A 26,040-nucleotide genomic window follows, 5' to 3' on the forward strand; every position below is an offset into this window, starting at 1 on the left:
TCATAAGGGTGGGACCCTAATCTAATAGGGCTGTGGCCTTATAAGAAGAGACAGATTCCCTCCCTCCCTCCTTCCCTCCCTCTTTCCCCCCCCCCCCCGCCCCTCTCTCTCTCAGGGAAGCAGTCACCTAGCCATCCATCCTTGATGTTTTCATGGATGTTTACATTAAAGACAGTCCTACTGATGTCGTGTGTACTCTTAAAATACCAAATCCAAAGGAACAAGGGTCTCTAATCAGGAACCCCAAGAGGCCCAAACAAAGACATGGGTGTTCAGCCTGGTGGGCAATGCACCCTGGCAGGGGTACAGCAAGATTGTGAGCAATCCATTCTAGAGTGCCAGGTCAGGCTACCCTCCCAAATATCCCTGCCTGGTGGGGGTTCCCATCATACAAGGAACCACAGAAAGCGGAGCGCTGCATACAAGGTCTTGAGGGGAAAAGGCACACTTCTGAACATATAGAAGGGCTAAGATCCCCCATTTGGGTACAGGCAGTTCTAAAATGCACTCAGAAGTTTAAATTATGCCAAGGTTTGGATCCATTTCCAGTCTGGGGAAGAAGGCAGGAGGAGGGGGACAAGCTAAAGACACGGCTATGAGAAGCACTGATCATTGGTGCAAAGCTTGGAGGACAAGGGTGGTACGTCCCTGAAACTTAAAGTCAGGAGCCTCCATGCAGTAAACTGAAGGTCCAAGAAAGGACTCCTTGTCCCAAAGGGCTGGGCAGAGAACTCACAACAGAGAACCCCAGGGAAGGAGGCCTACGGAAAGGAGCATGGAAGTAGGAGGCAGCCAGGATGAGGGTTGCAGGGGCCACAGGATGTGCTCAGGGCTCTGAGGCAGAACTCAGAGATACATGCCCCTGGTCAGGAGTCAGAAAGACAAGAATCAGCTCCGCTAGGGACCCCAGATATCAACTCTGTTGACAGTCCAGGAACACGGAAGCACGCTCTCCATGATCGGGCTTATTTCCAGCCATCTGAATGGTTGGTGTCATGCCAACAAAGTAACTAGACAGTGGTGAAACCCCCCTAGGACAAACCCAAGGGGCTCCTGGGTTTTCTTGTAATGGGGTCTTATTAAAACAAACAAAAGTACTTCCTGACTGTTGGCCTCAAAGAGCCTTGCCATAGTTTGGGTTCCTCCAGAAGGTAACTCCGAGGCAAAGATTCGAGAGCAAGCAATTTATTTAGGATGTGATCCCAGGACACAGGAGAATGGGGAAGAGGGACGGAGGCAGGAAGGCAGCTAATACAGGTGTTACCACTGGGGGCAGCTGAGTCTCAGTCCTGGGGAGCTCTGGGAGCCAGCGCAGACCGTCCATCCGTCTCAGTGGTCCTGCTCATGGGCAAAGAACTGGGCTCTTTATCTACCAGCTTTCATCAGGCGCTGGCTGAGGGCTGCTCCCGGGGTGGGCTGGGGATTGTTAATTCCCCAGCCCTCCAGGCTGCCACATGGGTGGGCAGAGAAATGCACAGCTAGTGGCTGGAAGGGGGCTGGTGTGTACCGCAGTGCTCGGCACCGGGATGTTGAAACGGACACCCAGTCTCTGTGGAATGAACGAGGAAGTACAAAGCACTGAAGCCAGGGGAGAAGAGAGCGGCTTCGTGCCTGCCCTGCCCCACTTCTTCCTCCAGGTCAGTACCTGGGATTAAGTGTGCTCGCGCGCGCGTAAGGGCGGGGGTTGGGGTGTGGGTGGGTGTGTATGTTGGTTTGGCGTGCTTTTGAGGAGTGCAGTCGTTTTTCTTCAGGTGTTCGGAATGTTTGAGGAGAGACTAGGTGAGGGGAGATAGAAAGGAGTTGCTACTTGAGATTTAAAGAAACATCCAAAGAGCACTGGGCTTTTGTGGCTCTAACGGGGACTGCACACACCTGGTTCTTCAGCCCGCACTGGGAGGCCAACCCGAGAGGCACTGGGGCAGGGATGACCCCTGAATGGGCAACCGACCAAGGTCTCATGTAAACCCGGCTGTGCTCTAAAGCCTCGCTATTCAAAGTGTGGTCCCCCAAAAAGCAGGCATCTTCCAGCCCCATCCCAGAACCCCGGAATCCGCATCTGCATTTCAACAAGATCCCCAGCTGCTTGATGTGTACATCTGAAAAGCAGTGCCGTAGATAATAGTGTTCGCTGTGTTCTCTACATAAAGAGTACATTCAGCGGCTGTGACTCCTACCAAAATCAGATGGAAGGTATTTGCTCGATTTCAGGCTATATTTGCTCTATTCAGTTTGTCGAGTTAACTTCAGATTTGCTGAATGGAATAAGTTAATGCAGTCTGGGACAAAGGGAGATAATAATGTCAACCTGCGGACCTGGGTGTAATCACAACACAATAAAGCATACTTTAGTTTTTCAAAACCGCTTTCATTCACTTTTGTTCTTCCCTTTTTCCCCCCTTGGCAAAATTAGGAATCAGTGCTTAATAAGCCTGTACCGCTCCAGGACTATTCAGGTGGGGTAAACCTTTGCCTCAATATCTGCAAAATACATTTGACAGTTCCAGGAGTGTTTTTCATTTCAAAATAATTACGCGCGCGTGTGTGTGTGTGTGTGTGTGTGTGTGTGTGTGTGTGTGTGTGTGTGTCACAGGAAAAGAAAAAGTCAAAATTCTTGAGATACTTAAAAATGACATTTTGATATAGGTAAGCTGGTAAAGTAATAAATGGACATAGAAACACTCTTAGAAAAAAACTGAAGCAGAAAAACAACTGATGCTAAAACAATTCAAGTTATGAATAAAAAGCCTCAACACTGTATATAGATACAGATATGGAAGTTTATGCAGAGGTGGTTACTAATCCTAATTGCATTCAGAGAAGAAAATAACTGACAACCATGAAAATGAGTAGAAATATATCTGAAGCGTTCTTTTAGGTATTGAAGGGGAGCACAATATGACACCCCAAAATGTCTCTTTGGCATAAGAATTATCTTGAGGCTGATTATTTTTAAGAAACGGCACACAAAGGAGAAGCTCTGAAAACCGAGTAGAAGTTACCCTTTTGTAAGAGACATTTACATTTATAAGGGAAATCTCCACTTTAAGGGTATCTCCCTTTCTGTACCAGGAAGAGAAGGGTGACTCTAAATCTCTAGAAACTCTTGGCAATGGAGAAGGCGTGGACTTAAATCTGCATAACAACCTTACCCTTGTTTACTGTATTTTTCCTGATAATTCCTATAACTGGCCTCCTCCACCGCCCCCCCCGCAAAATCCTCTTTTGTCTTTAGCTGAAGATGGTGTTGAAGGTGGTTGGGCTTGGGCCATTTGGGGGAGTTACTCAGTTTTCGTGGGTCTCTCCTATGTATACAGGAGGTATATATGTCACTAAACGTGCTTGTTTCTCTCCTGTTCATCTGTCTTTTTATTACAGGGGTGTCTCTGCCAAGAACCTAGAAGGGTAGAGGGAATACAGCATGTCCCGAGGAGTAATGCACGCATGTGTTTATCAAAAGATATGTACAAGGGTGATCCTCACAACACTACTCATAAAAGCCAGAAACTAGAAACAAACCAAAGGCCCATCAAGAGTAGAAAGGATAGGCCTTCCCTGGTGGCACAGTGGTTAAGAATCCGCCTGCCAATGCAGGCGACACAGGTTCGAGCCCTGGTCCAGGAAGATCCCACATGCCGCAAAGCAACTAAGCCCGTGCACCACAACTACTGAGCCTGTGCTCTAGGGCCCGCGAGCCACAACTACTGAGCCCGCGTGTCACAACTACTGAAGCCCGCATGCCTAGAGCGCGTGCTCCGCAACAAGAGAGGCCACTGCAATGAGAAGCCCGTGCACCACAACAAAGAGTAGCCCCCGCTCACAGCAACCAGAGAAAGCCCGTGCGCAGCAACGAGGACCCAACGCAGCCAAAAATAAAATAAATAAATTTATAAGAAAAAAGTTCACAATGAATAAAAATTTAAAAAATTTTTAATATATATGTAATTAGAGCTACTAGAAATAATAAGGGAAATTTTTCAGTATGCAAGGAAAGTAGGATGTGTGTTTTCAGTAAAAGAAGATACGAGGAATAGAAATACATTTTGCTAAGGGAAAAAAGTGGTAATTTTGTCCTAGAGCTAATTGTTTCTGGATGGGAAAGAAAATAAGGGACAAATTAATACGGATACAAAAAGTTGTGGAAGGTTTGTAAAAAAGGAACCCTGAGAAAAGTGTTTTGTGCATGGTCAGGGTTGGCTAAGATTAGATTGAATTTAATTAAGTAAATTGATTTTGTTATTAAAAGTAAGCTGGTACAAGACTGGAATTTGGTTTTCCCTCTGTTAAGAAAACAAAGTTTTTTGGACTATTGAGCTGCTTTTGGTATCAGATTGTAAATTTTCTTTACCTTTTAAGTAATTTGTTGTTACATTCTGTATTTGCTTTTGAAATCTTTTATTGTCACTTTGGTTAAGTGAACAAGTATTGTTTCCCAGTGACCTATGTGTTTGACCAAGTGTTTTGAAACTTTTCGATATTTTTGACAAACTTCCCAAAGATCAAATTCTAATTGAAGTCCGTTGACCTCTAGCTAACTTTGAGTTTTCCAAAGAGCCCCTAAGGCATATCAAAGAGAAATATTAAACTAATTAGGCTTGCTTGGTATGTTAAATTACATAGGAAGCATTGTCAAATGAGGGATAAACCTTAAGTTATATTGTATGGGTAAATGTTATTAATATAGATATACTAGAAATTATATGGAATTCCTAAAATTTGAATACATCCTAGTAAAATGGTATCAGTCGTAATTCTAGTTATCATCTTAAAATGTTGTATGTCACAGCAGTAATCAAGTTTCTTTGTCAATGGCATTGTAATCATGTGCTTAACTATGCCTTTTTAAGTTTTTTTTGTCATTCATAGACAGTTATTGTTTTACTCTGATCCTTTTGCAAAAATGTTTCATCTTCAAGATTCATAGAAAGGACTTTTTGGCAAGTACAGGTTTCTAATAACTTTCAGACCATACTGCTGAACAAGGTAAGAAATTTAAAGAATCCTAACAGAAAACCTGATGGCTTCCTAAACTGTTAACAAAAAGGATTCGTTACATTGGACTGAGTGAACTGGTGAATATGATTATAATTTGCATGGTTTTTGTCTGAAATATTACTGGCTTTTAATCTGTGTTTTCCAGATATAAGGAAACCTTTCCCCTCAGGGTAATTATGGCATACAGCAACTTGGTAAATTATACCTTTGTAAGTGGGATCGAAACATTTATATTTTCTCTCTACCAAATCCCTCCAGAAATTGGAAACTCTTAGGTTCCCAGATGCCTTATCAGGTGAATACGGAAGGTCACCTCCTGACATGTACAAGAATCTCAAGATGTTTGGTGGACCTCAAGAAGAGAGGAATTCACCCAAATCTATACATATCACAGGCGGAATCTGGCTAGCCCTTGCCATGGATTTCCCAGCCTGGAGAGGCCTTTTAAAAGTTCGACCCGAGATTCCTTAGGAAAAGTTCCAGCACAGCCAATTTAAAAGAGCCTATTTGGTCAATTAGCCAGACTTATTCTGCAAACAAATCAGTCTTAATTTGGCTATATTTGGTAGAAATGAGGGTAATTTTAGAGAGAAAAAGATTGTTTCAGTGAGTATTAAATTCTAGGTTTGTTAATTGAGGTCTGTATTTACTGCTTAAGACTCACTTCCCAGATAGCTCCTTATTAAGTTATATTATTGGAAAGTTTAATTGAATTATTAAAAGAACACTCAAAGTTTGTTTCTGAAGCTTATCACAGCAATCTATCTTTGGATGAAGATCAGATGCCCCGTGACCTGCAACCAGGAGATTATGCATACTGGAAAAGGCATCATTTAAAGGACTGTCTCCAACCTAGATAAAAGGACCCTTATCAGGTGCTATTAACTAGCTCATACACAGAGAAACTGAAGGGAATTGACTCTTGAATTCATATTTCCCACTTAAGAAGGGCCTTTGCATTGGATTGATATATAGAAAGGTCTGCTGACCCCCAAATGATACCCATATCAGGACAAGAAGAAGACAACAGCAGTGATAGGCAGATGACCCAAGAATCTGGATCAGGCTTGTAAGATCCATCCTACTAATTCAACTGAACTGTTTACCAAATGTTGGTCTCCTTATCAACATTGAAAGTTATTGTTTTACTTCTAACCATAACATTACATGTTTATGAAGATCAGGAATTGTGTATGCTCCTTGTTCCTATGAGCACTGTGGTTGAGAACACAGGCTCTAGGTCCATCCACGTTGCTGCAAATGGCAGAGTTTTATTCTTTTTCATGGCTGAGTAATATTCCTGTGTGTGTGTGTGTGTGTGTGTGTGTGTGTGTGTGTGTGTGTGTGTGTGTGTACACACACACCACTTCTTTATCTATTCATCTGTTGATGGACAGTGAAATAAGTCAGACAGAGAAAGACAAATACGGTATGATATCACTTATATGTGGAATCTAAAAAATAATACAAATGAATGTATATGGCAAAACAGAAAAGACTCACAGATATAGAAAACAAACTAGTGGTTACAACTGGGGAGAGGGAAGAGGGAGGGGCAAGTTAGGGGTATGGGATTAAAAGATACAAGCTACTACGTATAAAATAGATAAGCAACAAGGATGTAGTGTATAGCACAGGGAATTATAGCCATTACCTTGTAATAACTTTTAATGGAGCATAATCTATAAAAATACTGAATCGCTATGTTATATACCTGAAACTGATACTGTAAATCAGCTATACTTCAATAAAAAAACAAAAACAAAACACAGGCTCTGAAATCAGATGGTCTGTGTTCAAACCCTGGATCTACTGCTTACCATTTGTATGACCTTGGACAAAGTATTTAACCTCTCTGTGCTTCAGTTTCCTCCTCTGTAAAATGATAATAATAGTACCTGCCCCAAGAGGATGGGAGGGTTAAATGAGTTAATATACGTAAATTGAGCACTGCCTGCCCAATAAATATTAGCTGTTAGTTATCATTATTATTATCAGAGTCAGAAATGTAGTTGATACCAGATGTCTGTTGATTAATGACTTACATTAAAATATATTCTAAAAATAAGTTAATTAAAAATACAAATAAAATATACTCTATGCTTAACCTAAAGAAATTTCCACACCAAAACTGAATTTGAATTTCTCTTAGGATTAGTGTCTGATTTCTTCTAGATTCTAGGTGCACTCATTCATCCATTCAACAAATATTTATTGAGCACCTACTATGTCCCACTGTTCTAGGTCCTGAAAATACAACGGTGAGCAAGATACACAAAGTCCCTGCCCTCCTATATTCTAGCAGGGAAAAAAAGGACACGGAATCAGTGAACGAATAACTAAATAATATAATTGCAGATAACAGTGTTACAAGAAAACAAAAGTGGAATGAGGGGTGGACATTTGTAGTGGTAGGTGAGGAATGCTGATTTAGAATGAGGGTTAGAGAAGACCCAAATGAAACAGAGGGACAAGTTATGTGATTATCTGGTGAAATGGTGCTCCAGGCAGGTAGCACCACAAATACTAAAGCTGGGAAGCAGGAAAATGCTTGGCTTGGGTGATGAATAGCAAGAAGGCTGGTATATCTGGAGAAGTGTGGGAAGAATGAGATAAAAGTCATATAGGGCCTCAGAGGCTACAGGGAGCAGCTGGGGGTTTAGCGTAAATGTGGTAGAGGCTGTTAGAGGTTTTGAGCAGTGGATTTACAAGACTGCCTTTACTGGCAATTCTCGGGGGTCAAGACTGGGTGCTGGGAGACTGGGTTAGAGGCTATATCCTAATTCAAGAGAAAAATCTGGGTAGCTACCACTATCTCAGGGTATTAAGAATGAACTCACTTTGTATCATAACAGGATCTGATATAAAATGAATCTGTCCTGGACACAGTTCAGCAGTTTGGGGGCTTAGAACCTAAATGAACAGTTTTATAAAACAGGGTTATATGAAAGAGTGTCAGATCAATGCAGAGGGTCATGATCATCATTCTTAAATGAAGTAGAACAGATGGAAGAGAACTGAAATTTTCAGAATACACTGCACAGAGGAAAAATGCATAATACTTCGTGAGATTCTGTTTCAATTATATACAGGTATGTTCATACTGGGTTGAGATCTATACTTTTCACTGTGAATGGTGGGCAGGAAAGTTTGAAAAACACTACAAAAAGCTATCTTATCTTATTTATACTTAAGATATTTATTTATATATAAACTGTTCCTTTATTCTCTCCCTTCCTCGCTGTACCTGGCATCCCCCGCAAATGAGAACATTATAAAAAAAAGCTCCAAAGGTAGTTTCTTCCTAGTCTAAATAAAATGAATTGACTTCTGCTACACTATCTTCTTCTCCAGGGAAGAAGGTCAAAATATGACCTCCCAAAGCTGGGAAGACTGACTCACCTCTAAACTGTTAGGCTTTCAATGAAAAAAAAAAAAACAAAAAAACCAAGCAGAACAAGAAATTTTAAAATTAAATTTTAGAACATTTCAAAGCTAAAAATGGAAAGAAAACCTCCTGAAGGTACTAATAAGGGTAACTGTCAGAACTCCACAACGAGCAGAATACCTAGTGGTAAGCTATGAGAAGCGTTCCCACCTGAGTCAGATACTACTCCTCAACACTGCTCTAACAGGGCAGCCTAGCCACTAAGGAGACCAGACAAACTGAGGAAAAACTATTGGGGGCGGGGAGGGACCCCTATACCATTGCCATTTGCAGCCCGTTTGATTGTCGACCTTGAAAATTCAAGAAAACTGACTGAAAAACTATGAGAACTAATGAAAGTTCAGTAACATGGCTTGAATATGCTAGACCTACAAAAAAATTAAAAAGCCTGTCTATACAATAGTATAGTCACAACAAAATAAAATGGGGGGGGGCACTTCCCTGATGGCGCAGTGGTTAAGAATCCGCCTGCCAATGCAGGGGACACGGATTCGAGTCCTGGGCCGGGAAGATTCCACAAGCCGGGAGCAACCAAGCCCGTGCGCCACAACTACTGAGCCTGTGCTCTAGAGCCTGTGAGCCACAACTACTGAAGCCCGTGCACCTAGAGCCCATGCTCCACAATAAGAGAAGCCACCGCACCGCAATGAGAAGCCCACGCACCACAACAAAGGTAGCCCCTGCTCAACGCAACTAAAGAAAGCCCGCGCAGCAAGGAAGACCCAAAGCAGCCAATAAATAAATAAATAATAAAAATAAAATGAAATGGGCAAAAAAGGATACAATTTCTAAAAGCAATACAAATTACAAACAAAACAGTCTATTAAGAATGTGTGGGACTTCCCTGACAGTCCAGTGGTTAAGACTCCGAGCTTCCAACGCAGGGGGCGCAGGATCCATCCCTGGTTGGGGAACTAAGATCCCACATGCCACGCAGCGCGGCCAAAGAATAAAAAAAGAAACAAAAAAATCTTTAAAGAAAACAACAACAAAATACCCTCTTATTAAAAAAAAAAAAGAATGTGTAACACCTACACAGTGTGGTATAGGCATAAGGACAGATATACAGATCGATGGAACAGAAGAGACTTCAAAATTAAACCCACACATACTCAGTAAATTCATTTTTGACAAAGGGGCCAAGGGGATGCAATGAGGGAAAAGTATAGTCTTTTCAACAAATAGTGTTGCAACAACTGGCAACTATCTATATGGAAAAGAGTGAACCTTGACGCATACAAAAATTAACTCAAAATGAAGTCGTGGGACTTCCCTGGTGGCGCAGTGGTTAAGAATCCGCCTGCCAATGCAGGGGACAAAGGTTCGAGCCCTGGTCCGGGAAGATCCCACATGCCACAGAGCCACTCAGCCCGTGCACCGCAACTACTGAGCCTGCGCTCTAGAGCCCACGAGACCCAACTACTGAGCCCACATGCCACAACTACTGAAGCCTGTGCACCTGGAGCCTGTGCTCCACAAGAGAGGCCACCGCAATGAAGAGTAGCCCCCGCTCACCACAACTAGAGAAAGCCCGCGTGCAGCAATGAAGACCCAACGCAGCCAAAAATAAATAAATTAATTAATTTTAGAAAATGAAGTCATAAACCTACATACAAAAGATAAAACTATAAAATGTCTAGATGGTGGCACAAGAGAAAATCTTGGTAAATGTGAGGTAGACACAGATTTATCAGACAGGTTACCAAAAGTGCTATTCATAGAAGAAAAAAAACCTGATAAATTAGACCTTCTCAAAATTTAAAACTTGTGCTCTTCAAAAAAAAAATCATTAATTCCACTTATATGAGGTATGAGTCAACTAAAAGAGTCAAACTCACAGAAACAGAGAGTAGAATGGTGGTTGCCAGGGGCTGGAGGGAGGGGGAAATGGGGAATTGCTGTTCAAAGGGTACAAAGTTTCAGTCATGCAAGATGAAAAAGTTCTAGCTATCTGCTGTTCTACACCATGCCTATAGTTCACAATACTGTATTGGACACTTCAAAATTCGTTAAGAGGGTAAACCTCATGTTAGGTATTCCTACCACAATTTTTTTAAAAAATAAAGAAAATGAAAAGGCAAGCCACAGACTAAAAGCAAATGTTTGCAATACATATATCTGACAGAGGACTTGTGTGCAGATGTATGCAGAACTTTTACGATTCAATAATGACACACAATACAATAAAAAAAAAACCCCAGACATTTCATAGAAGATATACAAATGACCAAAAAGCATACAAAAAGATGCTCAACATCATTAGTTATCAGGGAAGCACAAACTAAAACGACAGAGATGCCACCACAAATCTACTGGAATGGCTGGAATAAAATAAGCTGACAATACCAAGGGCTGGCAGGGATGCCAAGCAACAGGACCTCTCATACATCACTGGTGGGAGTGCACGCTGCTGGAGCCACTTCGGAAAAGTTCAGCAGTTTCTTATCGAGTTAAATTTACCACACAATACAGCAATCCTCCTTCTAGGTATTTACTGGAGTGAAATGAAAACTTATGTTCACACAGAAAGCTGTTTGTGAACGTTTACACTGGCCCTATTCATAATCACCAAAAGTTGGTAAATGGACAAACTGTGGAATATTACTCAGCAATAAAAAGGAACAAATTACTGATTCACACAACACGGGTGAATCTCAAGTGCATTATGCCAGGTGAAAGAAGCCAGACTCAGAAGGCTACATCGTGTATGAATCCATTCACAGGACATTCTGGAAAAGACAAATTTATAGGGACAGAAAACAAATCAGTGGTTGCCAGGGGCTGAGAGTGGTGGGAGGGGTTGACTACAAAGCGTCAACAAGGAACTTTTTGGAGTGATGGACTTCTTCTATATCTTGACCATGGGGGTGGTTACATGATTACGTGTATTTGTCAAAGCTTACAGAACTGTACACTAAAAAAGGTGAATGTTATTGTAAATAAACTGTAGTTCATTTTTTTTTAACATCTTTAATGGAGTATAATTGCTTTACAATTGTACTTCAATTTTTAAAACATGGAATCGGCTCAAGAGTTAAGCAGATTTATAAAATTAAACACAGGGGCTTCCCTGGTGGCGCAGTGGTTGAGAGTCCGCCTGCCGATGCAGGGGACACGGGTTCGTGCCCCGATCCGGGAGGATCCCACAGGCCGTGGAGTGGCTGGGCCCGTGAGCCATGGCCACTGAGCCTGCGCGGCTGGACCCTGTGCTCCGCAACGGGAGAGACCACAACAGTGAGAGGCCCGCGTACCGAAAAAGAAATAAATAAATAAATAAATAAATAAATAAATAAAATGGAACACAGTGTTCACAGACTTTGATTGAGGGGATTTATTTTATGACAATTTTTCCCAAATGTTTACCCCATTTCTTAACGTCCAACATCTCCCACCTCACACCACAACCCCCAGATAATTTCCATGTGGATTAAAGACCATGTATTTTTAACACCATGAACATTTTAGCAGAAAAATTGTTCTCCTCTATCTTGAGGTAGCGAAGGCCTTTCTCAGTGAGGCATAAAAGGCAGCTCCCAGGTTTTTACTAAAGGCAGAATCTCTCCTTTCTATCTTCAGAATTATTACCACCACAGAAATGCATTCTTCCCCTCCCCCCCGACCCCCAGCTCTTTCTTTTCAATGTAATGGTGCTCTTCCCAGTTTGTACTGTGTATTTGAACTATCTTGGCACTCTCAGGCAACAAAATGGAAAAATATGTTTGTCAGTTTCGTGTACGCTGTGAAAGCACTAGGAACCTCACGGTGATGTCCCCCTCGCTGAGTCCCCAACCAGCCTCAGGCACACCACAGCCACACTGGAGCACCCAGAATGACCACATTAGCCGTGGAAGTGCAGCTTCCTTACTGGCTCTCCCTAACACCTGAGCAAACTCACTTTGCCACTTCTGGAAGGCTGTTCATGGTACCAGAAACACAGCAGCTCTCCTTTGCCTGCCAAACCCGCCAATGAAATGCCATTTCCCAGGCTTTTTCCTCCCTCTGCTGAACAAAATCATATCCATAATTAAAGTTCCATTTTTTTTCTTTTCTCTGTCTCCAACATTTTTTATTTTTTCTCTAGAAAAGTACACACACCTGCAGTCTGTGGGTTTGGGGCAAGAGTTATTCACAGAAAACACTAATGCTGGCCCTGCATTTCTTCAGTGTTTTTCAATAGCAAAGTCTGCTCTATCCCCCTTTTAATGAAAGTCACCTTGCAGGGATGTGGGAATGATAAAAGCAGAGGGAATCCGATAGGGGCTGGCGTCGCACTGAGGCCCTGTAAAGCAATACCCCTGAACAGCTTCAAAATTTGGCCACTTTTTATTTTCCAGCTTTGCATTTGAGCTGAAAAAAGCAGCCAATTTAGCAATGTCCAGCTCATTTTAGATCTTAAGTAAGCAAAACTTTGGGACACTAAATAAAAACTCTCCAAATCCTTTGAAAATAGCACACGCCTTTGTCACTCAATTCACAAACTATTACAACATCGAACTTAATTGTATTAATAATTAAGCTCTTAATAGGTTATTAATATTATTTTTAAAATAAATATTGTCATACCATGTAGAACTGAAATTATACTCATAGGCTTATCTCTTAAAATAACTGAAAAGAAGTTGAGAAAGATGGAAGGAACTGTAACATCTAGCTTGTCTTTGCTTAATAAACCTTCACTCTCCATCACCCACCAGCTCTGAACACGGATCAAAGAAATGGGTCCTTGGGCTTCCCTGGTAGCGCAGTGGTTAAGAATCTGCCTACCAATGCAGGGGACACGGGTTTGAGCCCTGGTCCGGGAAGATCCCACATGCCGCGGGGCAACTGGGCCCGTGAGCCACAACTACTGAGCCTGTGCGTCTGGAGCCTGTGCTCCGCAACAAGAGAGGCTGCGACAATGAGAGGCCGGCGCACCGCGATGAAGAGTGGCCCCCGCTCTCCACAACTAGAGAAAGCCCTTGCACAGAAACGAAGACCCAACACAGCCAAAACAAAAAAAAAAGAAAGAAAGAAATGGGTCCTTTTTCTGCCTAAAGATCAGCTACATAATTTGTGGGGCTTAGTGCAAAATAAAAATGCGAAGTCCCTTGTTCAAAAATTATTCAGAATTTCGACAGCAACAGCAGAACATTAAACCAAATACAGGTTGCATGCCCATGAAGCCAGCTCTACTATCAGATAATGTAGTTGGCTGGTAACCCAGTAAGAAGAGTAAAGCATTTTGCTACTAAATGAGTAGCAATCGTTTAAATGTGTGTATTTGGGGTGGAGGTGGGATTGTAAAGTCTTAGGACCTCCTCTCCCAATGTCCCAGTTTTCCTAAGGTTTTCAGCCTGTTGGACAAAAAGTACTTCTGCAGGGCCTGCGGTGTAAAGTGTGATCCATGGAGCAGCAGCATCTGAGTGCCTGTCAGAAATGCAGACTGTCGGGCCCCACCCCAGCCGGACCTACTGAATCAGAATCTGTACTTTTACAAGATCCCCAGGGAATTCGTGTGGACGGTACATACAAATAAGTGTCACTGTCGAGGCAGCCACGGAAAACCTCTGCTGCCTGCCTCATCTGGCTCTCAGGAGACCGTCAGCGCTCCCTCTCCTCACCTGAAACGTATCTAGCTCCGGAGCCTCGAAATGGCAAGTCCCTGTCGAAAAGCGCTCACCCGAGACCTCCATTCTCCTGTCCCCAGCCTCAGGCTCCTGGCTGCCGCTCCATCCCGCCGCGCCCTTAGCCACCTGCTCTGCGTCCAGCCAGACGCTGCCGCGCCAAGTCGTCTGGGGCCCGGGTCGCGTCCGCGCTCCGCAGGCTCCGCCGCACCCACCGCGCGGCGCGGCAAACCGAGTCCCCACCAGTCGGGTCTCGAAGACCGCCCGCGCGAACAAAGCTCGTGGCTCTTTTTCGCGGAGGGTTGGGGAGAGCTGGAGCCCGTTTTAAGCTTTTGGATACACACGCCCCTCTCCCTCGGAGAACGCGTCGCCAGAGCCCCCTTTCCCACGGCGCGCCCTCTCCCACTGTCGGGGTGCCAGCTCCCGGAGCTCGGCCCTCAGCCTCCGCCTTTTAGGGCGGCCCAGGGCCCCGGCTCAGAGCCGCAGTCGGGCGGAGGGAGCGTTCGCCCCGCCGTCCCGTCGCACTCCAGGTCCAGGCGCTGCGCCCGAGCCGCCCACGCTGGTCGCCAGCTCCGCGGCTCCCCGGCCGGGTCTCAGGAACCCGAGAAAGACAGACCCATCCCGGCGCCGCGCGCTTACCTGCCGGTCCCCGCCGACGGGCTGGCTGTTGGCGCCCTCCAGCCCTCCTTTTTCCCTTTCGCTCGGGCCGCGGCCCTCCTCCTCCCGCCCGCGGGCTGGGCACCGCCCCCGCCGCTCCCGGACGGTTTGCCGGCCTGCTCTTCAGCGGCCCAGCGCGGCGTGGCGCGTCCGACGCGTCCGTCGCTCGGCAGCTGCGAGGCTGGACGCGGAGGTGGGGAGCTAGCGGGGAGCGGGCGGGGCGCGGAGGGGGGAGGGTGTGAGCGAGTAGCTCGGCCGCCCGAAGCCGGGGGGAGTTCCAGGCTGCGGGGCGGGGAGAGAAGTAGGGGCCGCGGGCCGAGCGGCCCACACCACCCTGCAGAGGCCCGCGTGGCGCTTCTGGACTCCCTGGACCGCGAGCACCTCCGCTGCCCCGCGTCCGGTTCGGCGTGCTCCTAGGGGCCTCCAGTCTCCAGACCCAGCCGCTCACCTTTAGGGATCGCCCTGTTACCCAAATGCGTGTCCCACCACTTTCAGCACCGTGTACTGTGATGGGTGGGAACCCCGAGGTCGCCCCTCTGCCACAATATTCCTGATGCAGAGGTCAGACCGCTTGGAGGGGGATTTACAGAGGTCGGTAAAAGGAAAGGGTCCTGAGAACGAATTTGGTTCCATGGTTACCTGGCACACCGGATACCTAGAAACTGGGATCCCCAGCGCTCTGACTGCTGGGGGGTGGGGGGTAGTATATGAAGTGAGTTGTCCCTGGTCCCCTCTACCTTTTCTGTCAGCATCTCCTGCCTCTGCACAGTCTAGAATAAAAACTAGATCCAGATAAGATTTACAGATCACCTAACCAGCTTGTCAAAGTACCCAATGTTACAGATGGGAAAACCGAGGCCCAGGGGAACTTAGCTCGGTTCTACAGTAAGAATTGATTGTACAGGCCAGGGGGAAAAGGGCTCTGAATTCCCTCTCTGGCCCCTTTTACACCATCCCCACACTACCCTCTCCAGCCCTCCTCTTTGTAGTCAACTAACTCCAATATTTGCAAGATGCTTTATCACTTTCAAAGCACCATTCCCTTTCTTTCGTTAAAATCTACAGGAGAATATTCCATTTTTCTTTACCAGTAAAACAAAATTCTAGATTCTGAATTGCATTCAGAGCTTTGGAGAGGATGTTTATAAAGTGCAGATCTACAGAGCACACCCCTGTCTGGCTCTGCCATATTAAACACAACACCCGTGAGATGTATACTCCGCTTTGCAGGAGGGGGTCGATTTTGTTTTGCAAACACCAGTTTATTAACACTCACAACATTCTAGCTAGATAAATGAATGGAAAGGGTTGGATTAAGGGGAAGTGGACGGCAGGAAGCTCACCCAGGTTACATAACAAGTTGGAGGCAGAATTGTGATGAAGAGTAAAATAGTATATTTTAATAAATAGATTGAATGCTATTCCAAAGGGTTAAATTGTTTCCATTGGCATTAACTTAACACTTGCATATGTTAGAAAAGACTTCATGTTGTGTAGAGCCACCAGAAATCTCACACACTGCTATTCGGCAGAATCGATTAAAACTGAGCACACAGCTACCTGATGTCCCAATTCCCCTCCTAGGTATATACTCAACAGAAATGAGTGCCTATGTCTACCAGAGGAAAGGAACGAGAATGTTCATAGCCATATATTTGTAATAGCCCCAGATTGGAAGCTCCCCAAATGTGCATCAGCAGTAGAATGGCTTGAAAACATTGCAGTGGTATAGTCTCAAAATGGAATACCAGACAGTGAATGCACAAGCCACTGCCACGCTGAGTGTAGATGGACCTCATAAGCAACGTTGAGCGAAGGAAGTCAGGCACAAAAGCATACATACTGTGTGGTTCCATTTATACAAAGTATAAAACAGGCACAACCAATCTGTGAAGTTAGAAGTCAGAATGGTGGTCACTGGGGAGCTGATGACTGGAAGCAGTTATAAGGATGATAAGGATTTATGGGGTACAGGTAATGTTTCTTGATCTGGGTGCTACTTACATGGATCTGTTAAGTTCGTGAAAATTCATTGAGCTGCTCACCTATGATATGTGTACTTTTCTCTATGTATGTTCTACTTCAATAAAAAGTTAATATATGTAGAGCTCATATTAAAAGTTGCTTGACCTAGAGGGGTGGGATAGGGAGGGTGGGAGGGAGACGCAAGAGGGAGGAGATATGGGGATATATGTATATGTATAGCTGACTCACTTTGTTATACAGCAGAAACTAACACACCATTGTAAAGCAATTATACTCCAATAAAGATGTTAAAAAAAAAAAAAGTTGCTTGAAATTCTAAACAGCAATACCAGAATAAGTATGCTTTTCCTTTAAACAACCTGGCCGTTAAAAAAAACAAAAAAAACGGCACTTTGGGGAACTATATCTAAAATACACAAATGAGATACTGCCTAAAACTTAAATTCCTATTTTGATGGACTTCCAGGCAAACTTTCATTCTCCTTGACAAACGCTCAGATCAACAAAACTCTGCCATCAGGATCAACAGAAGAGGAAAGAGGCTGGGGCTGAAGAGGGGCCCCTCCAGCCATGGGGCTCTCTGCCTTTTCCGAGAGAGGGGGCCCTGGTCACACGCTTCCTACACAGGCACTGTCTGGTGACATGAAGGAAGGCCGTGGCCGCTTAGGATTTGCGGCTAAATCATCCACAGCCCGTGGGCTGACGTCCCAGCAATTGGAGAGCGGGCAATTTTGGCTCTTGCCCCACAGGGTCTTTGAACCAGTGATAGAGTTTGATCCCCAGACATCGGTTGGTCAGGAAACATGGCAGAGACTGAGTGGGGAGGGCATAAGTCCTTGTCTCATTGCCCTCTTCCACTGGTTGGACCCCTTCATGTGGGCAGCAAAGGGAGGTGGCAGAGGAGGACAGCTCGCCAGTGCTCAGGGCCCAGCTCTCTCCTTAGAACTGGAAATGCAACTTTACCTGTGGCTAGTCTAAAAATATACTACACAATGGCCTCAAACAGATTCATTATTTCCCAAGGGAAATGAGCACAAAGAGAACATGGGACTTGGGTGCAAGGCAAAAGAGTGGGATGAGGAACTAGAATGATGATGATGATGATGATGATGAACATACTCGGTTTTTACATCTTTTTTTTTTTTTTTTTTTTTGCGGTACGCGGGCCTCTCACTGTCGTGGCCTCTCCCATTGTGGAGCACAGGCTCCAGACGCGCAGGCTCAGCGGCCATGGCTCATGGGCCCAGCCGCTCCGCGGCATGTGGGATCCTCCCAGCAGCCATGGCCGCTGAGCCTGCGCGTCCGGAGCCTGTGCTCCGCAACGGGAGAGGCCACGACAGTGAGAGGCCCACGTACCGCCAGAAAAAAAAAAAAAAAATACATAGCTGGTAACAATGTCAATCTAAACTCCAGTGGTGGTGCCAAGAGTTGGCATGGGGTCTTTTAGGCCCCCATAATCTCCATCAACACTCCAACAGCCCAAATAAAAGGCATCTAACAAAAACAGTGTACTACATACACAAAACAAGAAAACTCCCCTAAGCCAACATGGCCCCCACTTCCCACAAAACTGTAATCAGCTTACCAAGTTTGAATTTCCCTTTTATAGAAACTCTGGAGCTACCACTGCTCAGAAATCCTTTCTGGTTTAAGTCATTCATTCATTCAACAAACATTTGTTTTTAATGCCTACAGTATCAGTGAGGATATCCTAGGTTATGCTGCAGTAACAAACAACTCTCAAAATCTCTATGGCTAATGCAACAAAGGTTTACGTCTTACATTGTGTTGTCATTATAGGTTGGAACAGGGACCTCTACTTCCTCCAGTCACTCAGGGACCCAGGCTGACTGACGAGCCACCTTCTCAAACACGGCTGGTTGCTTAGCTAGAAGGAAAAGAGAGTTCTGGACCACAAGCATTTCAGTGCTGCAGCCCAGAAGTGATGTGCAACACTTCTGCTCCCAACTCATCAGCTGGAACTGTTCACATAGTTGCACCCAGGCACAGAGGGCCGAGAAATGCAGCCCTACAAGGACCTAGAAGTGGAGAGGTAGTTCATCATACTTTGATGAACTGCACTGATGACTATCCCATCTACTATGTGCCGGACTCTGGGCAGGATGAAGATGGGCAAGAGGTGATCCCAGCCCTCCAAGGCACTCACTCAGACCAGAGAAGTGTCTGCTGATGTGATCTTATCCTCTGTGGTGTAGGCTTTGGTGGATTTAGGTGAGAAACCAGTCACTGCCGATGTGAGTGAAGTCACCGTGTGATACAACAAAATTTTGCTCCAGAACATTGCGCTAGTTGTGATGGTGGTGAACCTACTGCACAATGGAAGAGATAAGTAAATCACACACTCTCGTGGGAGGCAAAAAGACTCTCTCTTGTTGAAATACTGAATGAAGACGGTTGGACAGATTGTCATTCTGTTCGATGAAAATTACAAATGGTAGTTTAATGAACAATGAAACTTTGACCTCGACCAAGATGAGAATGGTGGGACCAGCCCTTCCAGAGAATGTGTTCCAGTTTGGGAGGAACTGAGCATGGCCCCCTGCCAACACAAATAACCAACCAGAAAATCGAGAGGAAACTAGATGCATTCCAGTAGATCTGCACACTGGCATTGGCTTGTGCAACTGACCACCACCCTGCCTCCAGAGAGCAGCCTTGGCATTGGGGTAGAGATGCGGGGGGGCGGTGAGGAAGACGAACCCATTGGGTTCGTAGAGAGTAGAACACAGAGGACAACACTTTGGGCCAGGCCTCATCCAGCTCAGTCCTAACTGAAGGTCTCTGATCCCCTTCTTGTTTCTTGGAGGAACCCATGAAGTCCTGGCCATGCAATTTTAAACCAAATCTGTTTACCTGTGTCTGAAACCACAGGGCGTATTTCAGGGGAAAACCCTGGACATACACAGCCCTGTGACACCCTAGTTTGTCTTCTATGTTCATTTTCTCCCTTGAGGAAGATACTTTGAGACTATACAAATATCCTGTTTCTCTTCAAACCTTCTTCCATTAATTTTAGCATCCATCAGTGGATCACACTTGCAACAATGATTACTGTGGTGTTCTAACTGCTTTTCCATTTCTTTCATTCATTCCTTCTACATTAATTCATTGGAACTCTTCTATAGGGAAGAGCTATATCTTCTCTCCCATTTCTTTACTTATTCAATTATTTATTTATATCATTACGGACTCATGGGTAATTACTTTAGTCTGGTTTATTATCCAATGCTATCATTATTTATTTTGTTGTCAAATTGTCTTGGCTTCAGTCATTGGGAGTTCTTTGAGGCTGGTTCCTGCGTTCCATTCTTTTTTGAGCACTTTCTTACTTTCTGGAACTACAATATATTCTGGGCTCATCTTGTGTATTACTCCATTTTTTTCATTTCACTTAAGAAGATTACTTAAGTCCCCCTCTTTTTAAAAAAATATTAGTTGTGTATTTTTAGTCAGTTCACCACCTGGGGACCCAGTGCATGAAGTAATGCTCCATTTTATTTGTCCTAAATTGCTTTTCCCAAGTTATAACAGTCATTCTAGCTGGGTCTAGTGTTTGAGAACTTGGTGGAAAAAAAAAAATCCCTGTTAACTAAATACGTCCTTCATCATCCTAGAATATTTTTGGTATGCCCATTGGCCCCATACTTCCTTGGTCTCATAACTTCTTTGTAGTTATGACAGTTTTGGCTATAAGTACAAGAAACCACAAGTCCAACTGGCTTAAATCATAAGGAAATGTGTTATTTCAGGGAACAGGCACAGTGCAAGCATTCTGGCTCCTTTTCACTGTGATCCTTTCAGCTCTGCCCTCAGCCTAGTTTCCCTCATGGTCGGCAAAGAAGGCAACCTCACTCGTGTCCATCAAAAGGGGTAAGGGAAGGAGCAGGGTCCTGGAAAGCTTAGGAAGGGAAAAAAATCCTCCTTCAACTGTGGCTTCAATAGCCTTCTCTTCAGTCTGACTTGGGCCAACTTAAGTCACATGACTCCCTTTGAACCAGTTCAGCTGCCAGGGGAATGCCAGACACTGACTGGCTTAAACCTGGATTCAGGAACCAATCACTATCAAGGGGAATGTGATTAACATGATTGGTGAGGACAAGTGGTTCTCAAATATAAGCCTGCATCAGAATCAGCAGGAGGGCTTATTAAAATACAAATTGCAGGGCCCCAGCCCCAGAGTTTCTGATTCAGTAGTCTTGAGGGGTTGGGGGCTGAGAATTTACTTTTCTGATTGTACATTTCTAACAAGATCCCAAATAATGCTGATGTCATTAGCCTAAGAACCACACTTAAAGAGAACCACTGGGTTAGACCCAGCACACTGGCTTTGCAGCTAAGGATGGGCTCAGTGTACCTTGAGTCACATGGGCTGCATGAGGGAAAGATGAATGCCTGAAAAAAAATGAGACGAGAGGAGCGGGTTGAGGGCAGACAATCAGCCAGGAGCATGTGCCTCCAAGATGGCCAAGGTAGGCAAGGGAAGGGGAAGGAAGCACTTGGGCTTTTAAATGCCTCAGCCCAGAAATGATACTTATCACTTCTTTTTTTTTTTAACAGGATTTTTTTTTTTTTAATTTTTATTTCTTTTTGGCTGCGTTGAGTCTTCGTTGCTGCGTGCAGGCTTTCTCTAGTTGTGGTGAGCGGGGGCTACTCTTCGTTGTGGTGTGCGGGATTCTCATTGCGGTGCCTTCTCCTGTTGCCGAGCACGGGCTCCAGGCACATGGGCTTCAGTAGTTGTGGTTCGCGGGCTCTAGAGTGCAGGCTCACTAGTTGTGGCGCAAGGGCTTAGTTGCTCTGCGGCATGTGGGATCTTCTCGGGCCAGGGCTCAAACCCATGTCCCCTGCATTGGCGGGCAGATTCTTAACCACTGCACCACCAACGAAGCCCCATATCACTTCTGCTCACAAACGATTGGCGACTACTAGTCCTATGGCTCCAACCTAATGCAGGGAAGGCTGGGAAATGTAGGAAAGTACATGGAATATTTGATGAGCACTCATCTATACCATAGTAGATATCAGTAGTTACCTGATGAAATTATTTCTTGATCGATTGTTTGAGTCTCTTTCTCAGGGTCTTTTCCAGCTTCAAGAGATCTTTCTTGAGGGTTTATGACCAAGGCCACACTGAATTCCAGTGAGGCCTTCCCTGGTCGCCCTATTTATTTATCCTTTCAAACTCCCTTCTTCACCACCCCCAGCTCTGTCTCTACTCTTTCCCTGTTTTATTTTTCCTCCATAGCACTAATTGCCTCTGTACTTGCTTGTTTTGTTTATTGTCTTTCTCCCCAAAAAGACAGAAAGTTCCATACGTTCCATAAGGGCAAGGTTGTTTTTGTTGTTGTAGTTTTTACTTTTTTTTTTTTTTTTTTTTGCGGTACGCGGGCCTCTCACTGTTGCGGCCTCTCCCGTTGCGGAGCACAGGCTCCGGACGCGCAGGCCCAGCGGCCATGGCTCCCGGGCCCAGCCGCTTCACGGCACGTGGGATCTTCCCGGACCGGGGCACGAACCCGTGTCCCCTGCATCGGCAGGCAGACTCTCAACCACTGTGCCACCAGGGAAGCCCTAGTATTTACTATTTTTGTTGCTGCTGTTTCCCTAGTGCCTAGACCTGTGCCTGACACGTAGTTGATATTTAATAAGTAACTGATGAATGAATGAATGTGTGAATCATGGATTTTTATGAGAGGAGGTGATGCTTTCGTTTTCCTATCAGGTAACTTCCTGGAGGGCATTGGCCTTGCCTGAGTAGATATACCAAAGCAAAAGTGTATATTGGCTATTAAAAGCTTGTACTCTCTGAAACCGGTAGTGCCAGAAACTTCCCTTGATTCTTTGCTCTGCTCCCTCCTATGCTTATCTGTATACTCAAGAGGAGGAGAAGGACAGAAGAAGTCTTCATACATATGGTGCCAGGGCTTCTTTTTTCTTAGGTTTGCCTCTGGATACACCACGTCCCCAGGGCAGGGTGGGCAAATCTTCAGAAAGCAGGCTACTAAATAGAGTTTCCAGGGACACTCAGGAACACTGCTGCTCTCTTCCTCCACCTGAAAAAAAAAGTTCAAAAAAAGCAAGTTATTCTCCAAGTCACCAGGTGAGGTGCCCAGTTTCCCTCCGGGGAACTTCTGCCCTGGCAGGAACAACAATAAAATCCCTTTCTCCCAGCTGCAGAGGTGGGACTCTTAGGAATAACTGAAGTTCCCTGCTTTTTGTTTCATCCTCTTTATTCTTTCACTCCACAAAGTGAAATGTGATAGTAGCGTAATTTCTGTAGCTTTTCTAAGAAATTCCTCTTTGCTGGCACACAGAAAGGACTCTCCTGGATTCCTGCCATTGGCCATGGAGCTTTAACACATTGTTGTTGGCTCAGCTGGGGAGCCAAGATGAGTAAGACATTCTCCAAACTCCTGTGGAAACACACAGCAAGTGTTTCCAACCGTACTGTATTATTTGACCCAAAATATTTTTCCCCCTTCTATTTGCCTATCCATGTGTTTACTTCCCTCAAAACTCCAAGTGGCCCTCCTTTCTTAAACCCTACAGCCCTTGGATTACGAAGAGGGTCTAAAGCAACCTCTGACTAGTCTTGTGAACTTTAGCAAATTACCTCCCTTTTCTGGGCTTCTAGTTTCACATCTATGGAAAGGGCTGTATTAGAACAGTTTCTCAAACTTTAGTGTGGATTGAAATCATCTGGAGGGCTTGTTAAAAATGATGTCTGGGCCCTTCCTCCACACTTACTGATTCAGTAAGTTTGGGATACGATTCCAGGATTTGCATCTCCCAAGTCCCCAGGTGAGGCCGAGGTTCTGGTTCAGGGGCCACAGTCTGAGAGCCACTGTATTAGAAAAACTCAGAGGTTCATGTTGCTTGTTCATTCAGTGAGTCAGTAAGTCTGAGTCAGAGCTCTTTTGGGTGCAAATGACAGAAATTTGACTCAAACCAGCTTAAGTAAGAAAAGGAATTTATCAGCTCACATATCTGGGAAGGACAGAGGTGGAATAGATTCTGGATACAGGAATTCAAATTATGTCATCGGATTTCTGTCTCTCTCTCAGCAGCTGGTCCCTATCCACCCCCTTCTCACAGGGCTTCTTCCATGCTAAGTTGCATGAGACATGGCTGAAGACACCCTTAGCTTCTATTAGCCCAGATGGCAATCCCAGAGAAGAAACAGAACTCCTGCTTCAGGGTTCAGTGTATTGAATATAATAATCTCAGGGACACACTCTCACTGGCCCAGCTTTAACCATCACATGGTGAGATGGATGGAGTATAATGATTGGCTAAGCCTAAGTCACATGCCTCCTCCCCTTTAAGTCAAGGGCAAGAGCATTAGGACGGGCAGCATCCTTCTCTGACTGTAACCTCTATATCTGTCTTGTCTACTGCCATATTTTCAGGATCTAGTGTCTAGCATATAGCAGGTGCTTCACAAATATTTGTTGAATGAGTGGATGAATCATTTCATAAATAGTGTAAACTTTTCTTAGTGAATCTAGAAATCTTCAGAATTGGTGATCTTATGCACACTGGGGATAGGTGTGAAATTTCTTGAGATAGTCACACAATCTTACTGCGCCCAATCAAAGTACAGTTTGTTGTTCTTTTTTTTTTTTAATTTTCTCCCAGTATAGACTAGAAGAATTGTGGTGGGTTTCCCTGGTGGCGCAGTGGTTAAGAATCCGCCTGCCAATGCAGGGGACACGGGTTTGAGCCCTGGTCCGGGAAGATCCCACATGCCGAGGAGCAACTAAGCCCGTGTGCCACAACTACTGAGCCTGTGCTCTAGAGCCCGCGAGCCACAACTACTGAGCCCACGTGCCACAACTACTGAAGCCCGGGCGCCTAGAGCCTATGCTCCACAACAAGAGAAGCCACCGCAGTGAGAGGCCCACGCACTGCGACGAAGAGTAGCCCCTTCTCGCTGCTACTAGAGAAGGCCTGCATGCAGCAACAAAGACCCAACGCAGCCAAAAATAAAAAATTAAATAAATTAATTAATTTAAAAAAAAAGAATTGTTCTAAGACCCAGCATATCCACCACTCCTTACATTCTTTTGGGTTTCTGAGGCTCATTCTGATCCTGCTTTTTTAACAATCAAGTACCCTTTTTCCTCAAAATAATGTAAATTACTTTAGATCCTCTTTAGTGTCTTTTATTAAAAAATATTTACTTATTTATTTGGCTGTGCCGGGTCTTTAGTTGCAGCATGTGGGATCTAGTTCCCTGAGCACGGATTGAACCTGTGTCCCCTGCAATGGGAGCAGAGTCTTAACCACTGGACTGCCAGGGAAGTCCCTTTAGTGTCTTACGGTAAGTGCCCTGTAGGCTTTTCTTAGCTGATAGTTTAATAAGGTTTAAATTAAGGGTTTTTTTCAACAGAGATAAACATCTCCCCCTCTCCAACCCCAGCCTGTATTACAGTGGCTTCTTATTCAGATACTGACTAAATCAGGGGACCTGGGTTCCTGGTCACAAACACTGACTCTTTGTGGTGGGGGCCTCAATTGCCTTATTTGTAAAAGAATGGGGTTGACACAGACCAGTGGTACTCAGACTTGACTGCCCATTACAATCACCAGGGGAGCTTGAAATAAATACTGATGCTTAGGCCCCATCCTTAGAGAACCTGATTTAAATGGTGGGGCCATCAGTATTTTTAAAAGCTCTTTAGGTGGGTCTAGTGTGCAGCCAGAACTGAGAACCACTGGCTAGATGATTCTAATTTTAAAATGTAGATTTAGAGTCAGAATGCCAGCCCCACTACTTGGGCAAATCACTTAATCTCCCTAGGACTCAGTTTCTCTATCTGCAAAATGGAGACATTAATAGTACATCGAGTTACTGTGAGAATTCAATGAGATGATCCAACTAAAACTTTGCTCTCCAAAGTTTGGTTCACAAACCCAGACAGTGGTATCTGCATCGCTTGGGTGCTTCTTAGAAATGCAAAATCTCAGGTTTCTCCCCAGACCTACTAAAACAGAATCTGCAAATCTGCATTTTAAAGATCCCCAAAGGACTGGGGGATCCTAGTCCTTTTTTGGCTGGGCCTCCAGCTTGTGGGATCTTAGTTCCCTGACCAAGGATTGAACCTGAGCCCCTGGCAGTGAAAGCACTGAGTCCTAATCATTGGACCACCAGGGAATTCCCCCAAATGATTCTTATACGTTACAATTTGAGAAGCACTGGTGTTGAGGATTTAGTAGACTATCCAGCACACAGTAAACGTTCAATCAATGTCAGTGGTTACTAATATTGGTACTGATAATTCTCAAGATAAATCATTCTATTTCCATCCCTGCCTCTCAAATTTTTTCTAGACCCCC

The 26,040-nt window shown here is 44.7% G+C and overlaps 1 protein-coding gene across 20 annotated transcripts in view; it reads right to left on the minus strand.

The window, feature by feature from the left end:
* Positions 1–26,040, minus strand: part of ADGRG2 (adhesion G protein-coupled receptor G2) — a 183,372-nt gene that overhangs the window by 99,088 nt on the left and 58,244 nt on the right. For 17 of the 20 annotated variants that reach the window (XM_027099715.1, XM_027099697.1, XM_027099695.1 and 14 more), the window contains one exon: positions 22,612–22,754. The exons of 1 other annotated variant lie outside the window; for it this stretch is intronic. In XM_027099715.1, the coding sequence (XP_026955516.1) occupies positions 22,612–22,754 (143 nt within the window). Of the gene's footprint in view, positions 1–14,099; positions 14,524–14,682; positions 14,864–22,611; positions 22,755–26,040 lie in introns of those variants that run through there. 2 more of the 20 variants (XM_027099712.1, XM_027099714.1) reach the window with 2 other exon arrangements.

This window comes from Aethalodelphis obliquidens, unplaced genomic scaffold (assembly GCF_003676395.1).
Source record: "Aethalodelphis obliquidens isolate GAN/ISIS:26980383/991018 unplaced genomic scaffold, ASM367639v1 scaffold137, whole genome shotgun sequence".
Lineage (NCBI taxonomy): Eukaryota > Metazoa > Chordata > Mammalia > Artiodactyla > Delphinidae > Aethalodelphis > Aethalodelphis obliquidens.